At 40.5% G+C, this 9,815-nt stretch overlaps 1 protein-coding gene across 1 annotated transcript in view; it reads right to left on the bottom strand.

Annotated features, from left to right (window-relative positions):
* Positions 1-7,341: 7,341 nt before the first annotated feature.
* Positions 7,342-9,815, bottom strand: part of LOC126095136 (uncharacterized) — a 29,931-nt gene continuing 27,457 nt past the window's right edge. The window contains exon 2 of the mRNA XM_049909855.1: positions 7,342-8,624. Coding sequence (XP_049765812.1) covers positions 7,385-8,617 — 1,233 coding nt within the window. The 5' untranslated portion in view covers positions 8,618-8,624 and the 3' untranslated portion in view covers positions 7,342-7,384. The remainder of the gene's footprint in view (positions 8,625-9,815) is intronic.

Below are 9,815 nucleotides of genomic sequence, written 5' to 3'. Positions count from 1 at the left end.
AGCACAAAAATTGCTGAAACATGTCTGGGTAAAACGAAACTGAAAAAGTGCCTTGTATAAGGCGGAATTCCTCGACCTATTTGCGTAGCAAGCACAGACATAAGAAGAACTGCAACACCACAAGATGATTATATCTTATTATCAGTTTATACCTCTACCTGCGTCATGAGTTACGGATAAACGAAAAGCTATTGGCATCCCAGTTAGCTCTGGACTTCCTTTTAGTAGCATTGAGATCTAGTCTACTAGCTAGATAATATCTTACAGTCTCGTCTCAAGAACAACTGATTCATTGTCAAGTGCTATATGCACAGGGACATCTTTACAAGATACCGTGACAAAGTACAAATAGGCCCCTCACATTTCCTGTGTTTCCAGTACAAACGGGCACAGTTACATCTTATCTGTTTTTATACAGAGGACAAAGTCAATGAATGAATGCACAGAGCGTGCTCTGCACTGGACAATGTAAACATCAGATTTGGCTGCTATGAGCATTTCAGTCTTTCTGACTGCCATATTACATTTCATATTATCGGTTTCCGCCATTTTTACAGGTTTTTCGTTGTTGTTATACATGAAGTAGTGTTTTATGCAGCATTTGTAAATATTTCACAATATACACATTTAAGTGCAGTATAATTTAATAAAGCTATGTGAAGTGTATTGTTAATTATTCAGGTACTGAATTTTAAGGCCAATAAAGTGCTATTAATTCTTAGAATTATCTATAGGACATGTAGACTACTAAACCATACCTTGTTGATCTCGTAACATCTTGTGCCTCGAAACAGAAGGAGGTCTATTACAGTTTAACACGTGATACTTGCAAATGCACTGGATCTCTTTACTATGTCAATAATTTTACCTGTCTGGAAAGTGGTAACCGGTTTTAGTTTCCAGTAGCTTCAATTTCAAAATGTGTTTAAATTATAACTGGTTTTAGTACTACTTCTGCTTAATTTGATTTCACTTACTGTTGGTGGTGTGTAGTAGAGTACTAACTTAACGGACACATGGTTAAATACAATACTGGCAAAATTTTGTCGATTGCAATCGCTTTAAATTTCAGAGAAGTATTTGTTCCCAGGTACATGACCATGTTGTACATCGGAATGTGTTCTTACGTTTGGAAAAACCTTAAACTTTCACTGTAAGTTTTGTAATTTCAAAAAAAAGAGTGCAACATATAACAAATGAGTGCCATCATTTAAAAATGGAGTAAGAAAATATGCTAAACTTGTATAACTGAGCTGACTAGAAGCTAAAGTCTGAAAAATGTCTCAAGGTGCAACAGTCCCCTCTACATCAAACTACTTCTTTATTATTGGAAAACGCATTTCAGTTTTAATTCACCTTATTTAAATAGTAGTGTAAGCCAGTTATCAAAGTAATGTAAATAATGCACGCGATGACATGTTTCTAAACAATGTTGTGAAGTTTAAATAGTTGTGACAACATTGAATGGTGCTGCATGTAAACGAAACAGTACTAACTGCAACTCTGAACCAATGGCATAATTACACACTGACAGTTCGATGTCAACTGTTAATGGTAGACACTCGATATTAATTGTTTTTTGTAAGAACATTATTAACATCGAAGTAGTAATGTCTAATTCGCCTCCTAAGAGATTTAAACGGGTTTGTAAGACATATTTATGCCTAGCACACACCATTAACATTTCACTCGAGGAGAAAAGGATAACTTGTAACTCAGAGCTGTCAGAATATTTTTAATAGTTATTGTTGTTGTTGTTGTGGTCTTCAGTCCTGAGACTGGTTTGATGCAGCTCTCCATGCTACTCTATCCTGTGCAAGCTTCTTCATCTCCCAGTGCCTACTGCAGCCTACATCCTTCTGAATCTACTTAATGTATTCATCTCTTGGTCTCCCTCTACGATTTTTACCCTCCACGCTGCCCTCCAATACTAAATTGGTGATCCCTCGATGTCTCAGAACATGTCCTACAAACCGATCCCTTCTTATAGTCAAGTTGTGCCACAAACTTCTCTTCTCCCCAATCCTATTCAATACTTCCTCATTAGTTATGTGATCTACCCATCTAATCTTCAGCATGCTTCTGTAGCACCACATTTCGAAAGCTTCTATTCTCTTCTTGTCTAAACTATTTATCGTCCACGTTTCACTTCCATACATGGCTACACTCCATACAAATACTTTCAGAAACGACTTCCTGACACTTATATCTATACTCGATGTTAACAAATTTTTCTTCTTCAGAAACGTTTTCCTTGCCATTGCCAATCTACATTTTATATCCTCTCTTCTTCGACCATCATCAATTATTTTGCTCCCCAAATAGCAAAACTCCTTTACTACTTTAAGTGTCTCATTTCCTACTCTAATTCCCTCAGCATCACCCGACTTACTTCGACTACATTCCATTATCCTCGTTTTGCTTTTGTTGATGTTCATCTTGTACCCTCCTTTCAAGACACTGTCAATTTCGTTCAGCTGCTCTTCTTACTCCTTTGCTGTCTCTGACAGAATTACGATGTCATCGGCGAACCTCAAAGTTTTTATTTCTTCTCCATGGATTTTAATACCTACTCCGAACTTTTCTTTTGTTTCCTTTATTGCTTGCTGAATATGCAGATTGAATAACATCGGGGATAGGCTACAACCCTGTCTCACTTCCTTCCCAACCACTGCTTCCCTTTCATACCCCTCGACTCTTATAACTGCCATCTGCTTTCTGTACAAATTATAAATAGCCTTTCGCTCCCTGTATTTTACCCCTGCCACCTTCAAAATTTGAAAGAGAGTATTCCAATCAACATTGTCAAAAGCTTTCTCTAAGTCTACAAATGCTAGAAACGTAGGTCTGCCTTTCCTTAATCTAGCTTCTAAGATAAGTCATAGGGTCAGTATTGCCTCACGTGTTCCAACATTTCTATGGAATCGAAACTGATCTTCCCCGAGGTCGGCTTCTATACGTTTTTCCATTCGTCTGTAAAGAATTCGCGTTAGTATTTTGCAGCTGTGACTTATTAAACTGATAGTTCGGTAATTTTCACATCTGTCAACACCTGCTCTCTTTGGGACTGGAATTATTATATTCTTCTTGAAGTCTGAGTTTTTAATGACAATAAACTGATGACTATACCAAAATAAGTAGAGAAACAAGATTTAGTCGGAGACTGGTCTCTTGAGAAAATGATGTACTTTAATATTTAGTGTTTAGTATTCCAAACGTTTTGTAAGTGTTTAAACAAACCCTGTAATATTTACTTTCAAAGGTACTAATACAGTATTTTACACCAAACTGATTAACATAATTTTTTCTATTTACTACATTGTGCGTGTTCTTCCCTTAATAAAATAATCTGATTGGTGTAAAAATTTGGAGTTATCATTGGTGTCCTGTATTGAAATGTTGTAGAAGTTGGGAATGTCAGCGCATAGATTTGTGGGAAACAGACACATGGAAGTTAAGGTGGGAAGTATTTGATCAGTTATATAGATGGCTATGTTATTGAATATACAAAAATTAATTATAAGACGTCAAGTGGCGAATTTTTCATGTCGATCAGAAGTAAATTTACGAAATCAGACGTCAACTTATGAAGCTCGTGTGAATATCCGTTATTAGCGTTGATACCAGGACGCAGACTAACTTATAATCGTCCTTATCACATATACAAGCAGATTCGTATTGAACCAACGTGAACGAGTTGTGGTTTCTCTAGAATAAACAGACTTTGATTTGTGAATTACGTCAATTTGAGAGTTAATATAGTAATACAATGTGTTGTTGTTGTTGTGGTCTTCAGTCCGAAGACTGGTTTGATGCAGCTCTCCATGATACAATGTCCTGTGCAAGCCTCTTCATCTCCGATTAACTACTGCACCCTACATCCCTCTGAGTCTGCTTACTGTATTCTTCCCTTGGTCCCCCCCCCCCTCAATATTCCCATGCAGTACTAAACTGGCAATCCTCTGATTTCTCAGAATGTGTCCTATCAACTGATCCCTTCTTTTGAGCCGGCCGAAGTGGCCGAGCGGTTCTAGTCGCTACAGTCTGGAACCGCGCAACCGCTACGGTCGCAGGTTCGAATCCTACCTCGGGCATGGATGTGTGTGATGTCCTTAGGTTAGTTAGGTTTAAGTAGTTCTAAGCTCTAGGGAACTGACGACCTCAGAAGTTAAGTCTCATAGTGCTCAGAGCCATTTGAACCACCTTCTTTTGATCAGCTTTTGTCACAAATTTATTTTCTCCCAACTTCTATTCAGTACCTCCTCATTGGTTGTGTGATCGACCCATCTAATCTTCAGCATTCTTCTGTAGCACTACATTTCAAAAGCTTCGATTCTCTTCTTGTTTAAACTGTTTATCGATCATGTTTCAGTTCTATACATGACTACATTCCACACAAATAGTTTCAGAAGGGAATTCCTGACAAATATATACTCGAAGTTAACAAACTTCTCTTCTTCAAAAAGACTTTTCTTCCCATTGCCTGTCTGCATTTTATAGCCCCACTGTTTCGACCATCAACCGTTATTTTGCTTCCTAAATAGCAAAACTCATTTACTACTTTCACTGTCTCATTCCTAATCTAATCTAATTCAATTCAACTAGAGTCCATTATCCTTGTTTTGCTTTAGTTTACGTTCATCTCATATCCTCCTTTCAAGACACTGTCCATTCCATTCCACAGCTCTTCCAAGTTTTTTGCTGTCTATGACAGAATTTCTATGTCACCGGCAAATGTCAAGGTTTTTATTTGTTCTCTATGGATTTTAATTCCTACTCCTAATTTTTCTTTTGTTTCCTTTACTACTTGCTCAATATACAGAGTGAATAACATCAGGGATAGGCTACGACCCTGTCTCACTCCCCTCTCAAACCCTTGGCTCTTATAACTGTCATCCGATTTCTGTACAAATTGTAAATAGCCTTTCGCTCGCTGTATTTTACCCTTTCCGCCCTTAGAATTTGAAAGAGGGTGTTCCAGTTAACATTGTCTTCTCTAAGCTTTCTCTAAGTCTACAAATGCTATAAACGTGGGTTTGCCTGTCCTCAACCTATTTTCTATGAGAAGTCGTCGGGTCAGTATCGCCTCATGTGTTCCTACATTTGTCCGGAATCCAAATAGACCTTCCCCGATGTCACCTTCTGACAGTTTTTCGATTCTTCGGTAAAGAATTCGTGTTGGTATCTTGCAGCAGTGACTTATTAAACTGATAGATCAGTAATTTTCACATCTGCCAGGACCTGATTTCTTTGGAACTGAGATTATTATATTTTTCTTGAAGTCTGAGATTATTTCGCCTGTCTCATACATTTTGCTCACCAGATGGGAGAGTTTTGTCATGGCTGGCTCTCCCAAGGCTATCAGTAGCTGTTATGGAATGTCGTCTACTCCCAGGCAATTGTTTTGCCTTAAGTCTTTTCATTTCCGCAAAATTGCCCTCAAGTACATCTCCCTTGTACAGACCCTCTACATACTCCTTCCACCTTTCTGCTTTCCCTTCTTTGCTTAGGACTGGTTTACCATTTGAGCTGTTGATATTCGCACAGGTGATTCTCTTTTCTCTGACAGTCTCTTTAATTTTCCAGTAGGCATTATCTGTCTTACCCCTAGTGATATAAGCTTCTACATCTTTACAAGCCATTCCCGCTTAGTCATTTTGCACTTCTTGTCGATGTCATTTTTTAGAAGTTTGTATTTCCTTTCGCCCACTTACTTTACTGTGTTTTTTGTATTTTCTCCTTTCATCGATTAAATTCAATATCTCTTGTGTTATCTGCTTGATCCTCTGGTGCCTTCACTATTTCATCTCTCAAAGCAACCCATTCCTCTTCTATTGTATTATTTTCCCCTGTTCTTGTCAACCGCTCTCTGATGCTCCCTCTGAAATCCTCTTCAACCTATGGTTCTTTGAGTTTATCCAGGTCCCATTTCCTCAAATTCCTACCTTTTTGCAGTTTCTTCAGTTTTAATCTGCACCAATAAATTGTGGTGAGAGTCCACATCTCACCATGGAATTGTCTTACAATTTATAATCTGGCTCGTAAATTTCTGTCTAACCATTATATAACCAATCTGAAACCTTCCAGTGTCTCCAGGTCTCTCCCATGCATACAAACATTCTCTCGTGATTCCTAAGCCAAGTGTTAGCTATGATTAAATTATGCTTTGTGAAAATTCTATCAGGTGGCTTTCTCTTTCCCCCAGTCCATATTCACCTACTACTTTTCTTTCTCTTCCTTTTCCTCCTATCGAAATCCAGTCCTCCATGACTATTAAATTTTCAGCTCCCTTAGCTATCTGAATAATTTCTTTCATCTCATCGTACATTTCCTCAATATTCTCCTTACCTGCGGAGCTAGTTGGTATGTAAACTTGTACTACTGTGGTGGGTATGGGTGTCGTGTCTACCTTGACTACATAATGCGTTCACTATGCTGTTCATAGTCGCTTACCCGTGCTCCTACTTTTTTACTCGTTATTAAGCCTACTCCTGCATTATCCTCCTGCCACCAAACTTCACTAATTCAAACTATATCTAACTTTAACCTATCCATTTCCGTTTTTAAGTTTTGTAACCTACCTGCCCTATTAAGGGATCTGACATTCCACGCTCCAATTCATAGACCGCCAGTTTTGTTCCTCCTGATCACGACAGCCTTCTGAGTAGTCCCCGCCCGGAGACCCAAATGGGGGACGATTTTGTCTCCGGAATATTTTATCCAAGAGGATGAAATCATCATTTAACCATACAGTAGAGCTGCATGGCCTCGGGAAAAATTACAGCTGTAGTTTCCCCTTTGCAGAACCAGCACAGCATGGCCTTTTTGGTTTATGTTACAAGGCCAGATCAGTCAGTCATCCACACTGTTGGCCTTGCAACTACTGAAAAGGCTGCTGCCCCTCTTCAGGACCCAAGCGTTTGTCTATCCTCTCAACAGATACCCCTCTGTTGTGGTTGCGCCTACGTTATGCCTATCTGTATCGCTGAGGCAGGCAAGCCTCCCCACAAACGGCAAGGTCCATGGTTCATGTACATCATCTTTTATTCCAGTGAATGCTTGTTTACACTGGCTATTAATTTTGTAAGTCAGTTAATTACAGCCATGTCGCGGGCAGTAGGCACACGGGTTCACCTATCACCTGGCATAAACTGTTTGTAAGCCGTCTTCGTTAAAAATATCCGATTGCATTCAAATTAAACGAGTTGTAATACTTCGATGATAGGATGAGGAGCGAACGAGATTGTGAATTATGTTCAGATAAGAGGAACGGTAAACGAATAAAACATATGTGCTTCTCGTGAACATGTGGAAGATATTTTATTTGTTTATGGAATTGTAGGAGAACATGAACATCCAGTTTCAAGATAAGTAGAAGTCCACGCTAGCTAGTATAATTTTCTTGTAACCAACCCCTTGCATCATAATCTTGAAGGGTAATTAATACTTTCTTTCGAAACATTTCACTCGAAGAAAACGTAGGACCAGAATTCTGCATGTCATGTGCAGAAAACTTCTCATGGTCCTCGGCACAAATTACATTCAGTATCATCAGTATGTGTATAATCTCTGCCGGGGCGACCCTGTCGATTTCTTTCCTAAATTCTGCTTCCGTGAAGTCTTTCGTGTTGCACCCCAGTTTCTTCAGCCAGGTCACAAAGCTCTCATAGTAAGCATCTGTCAGTTCATCGACACTGTTTCTAACCAGATCGTGTTGTAGGCTGGTATACAGGAAAAATACGAGGTCTCTTACAGGTGAAGAGTAGGTCAGAGTCTGGAAGTCAAAAAATTTAACGTCCGTTGGCTCCTCACTGTCCCCGTATCGGAAGACCATGTTGTTAACCCAGAGGTCATTGTGCGATAGCGAAACAAATGGTTCCACAACTTCTGCCCAAAGTTTTTCGAAGTCGCTCATGTGTTCGCAAGCAATTTTCACTTTATCACAGTACGGAGCGACCTCTGGAAAACGGCTGATGTGTTCCACTATAGCGTCGATGATACGCTTCCCTTCATCCGGCGGCATGCTGTCGAATTTACACTTGCCTTCGATAACGTCTTTAAATACTTGTGGTTTGAGGAGCCTGAGAGCAACAGCTGACGCTTGGAACTGGGCGATCTTCCTGACCAGCATCCTGGCGTGCGGAAGGTCGAGTCCGGTCATCTGGTCTGCCATCCGGTAGCCGCTGGAGGCCAGGTTCTCCAGCAGGAGCACAGCGTTGTCATCGGCCGCCACGGAGTCGTCACCGGCGCTGTTTACCTGCGATCCGTAATACCGCGGCACAGGGTCGCACACTTCCTCTTCCGGAACGCCCCTCTCACGCTGCAACTTAATTAGTTCGACATTTATGGAGCGGTACGCGTTTATTTCTTTTAAAAATGTCGTCGCGCTACCGAAAACTTTTTTCTGCATTTCTGTTGGAGGCATGAATTTGCCGACGAGGTCCAGCGTTTCACCATCTCGCAGATGCAGCTGAATACTCAGCAGGGTGCTTCCGTAATTCTGGCCGACCTTCGTCAGACGTCTCACAGATAGAGTTCGCACGGTGCCTTGTGGCAGGCCGAGCAGGTGGTCAAACTTCGCAGCGGTCACAGCCTCCGTCCACGGAATGTCCTCCATCGGAAACCTGAAATAACATATGAAAATGTTTACCTTCGTGATTTTGACAGAATTTCAGAGGAAATACACTCTTCAACATACTTTATAAAAATGTATCAAGTTTTTTTCTATTTTTGTTTTCGTGGCTATTTCACTCCCTTCGCCCCGCCGTGGTGGTAAACAGGCTGTCAGCAGTAGCACTTAGTTTTGCTCTTCGGCCAGTGTGGGTTAAAGTACGTAAAAGTGTTTTACGAAAATATTAATAATACAGGGTGATTCAAAAACTTTAGGAATTTAAAACTCTGCAACGACAAAAGGCAGAGCTAAGCACTATCTGTCGGCGAATTAAGGGAGCTATAAAGTTTCATTTAGTTGTACATTTGTTCGCTTGAGGCGCTGTTGACTAGGCGTCAGCGTCAGTTGATGCTAAGATGGCGACCGCTCAACAGAAAGCTTTTTGTGTTACTGAGTACGGCAGAAGTGAATCGACGACAGTTGCCCCTATATGGGGCACCGAGAATCCGCGGGAAACAACTCAGTATGAACGTGACTCGCCTAAGGTGAACGTTTTCTGTGCCATTTCAGCCAATAAAGTTTTTGGTCCCTTTTTCTTCGAAGGTGCTACTGGACTACAGTATCTGGAGATATTAGAGAATTGGCTGTTCCCTCAGCTCGAACAAGAAGCACAACAATTCATATTTCAGCAGGATGGAGCGCCACCACATTGGCACTTATCTGTCCGTAACTACCTGAACGTCAACTACCCGAGACGATGGATCGGCCGCCAGGCAGCCCGTGACAGAGCACTTCATCACTGGCCTCCAAGAAGCCCTGATCTTACCCCCTGCGATTTTTTCTTATGGGGGTATGTTAAGGATATGGTGTTTCGGCCACCTCTCCCAGCCACCATTGATGATTTGAAACGAGAAATAACAGCAGCTATCCAAACTGTTACGCCTGATATGCTACAGAGAGTGTGGAACGAGTTGGAGTATCGGGTTGATACTGCTCGAGTGTCTGGAGGGGGCCATATTGAACATCTCTGAACTTGTTTTTGAGTGAAAAAAAACCTTTTTAAATACTCTTTGTAATGATGTATAACAGAAGGTTATATTATGTTTCTTTCATTAAATACACATTTTTAAAGTTGTGGTATTCTTTTTGAATCACCCTGTATCTTAAATTACATATGGTTTATTGTTGATGTGGTAGCCATCAG

This window comes from Schistocerca cancellata, chromosome 8, assembly GCF_023864275.1.
Source record: "Schistocerca cancellata isolate TAMUIC-IGC-003103 chromosome 8, iqSchCanc2.1, whole genome shotgun sequence".
In the NCBI taxonomy this organism is placed as follows: Eukaryota; Metazoa; Arthropoda; class Insecta; order Orthoptera; family Acrididae; genus Schistocerca; species Schistocerca cancellata.
The sequence above is the reverse complement of the archived record's forward strand: the minus strand, read 5'-3'. Positions and strand labels throughout refer to the sequence as shown.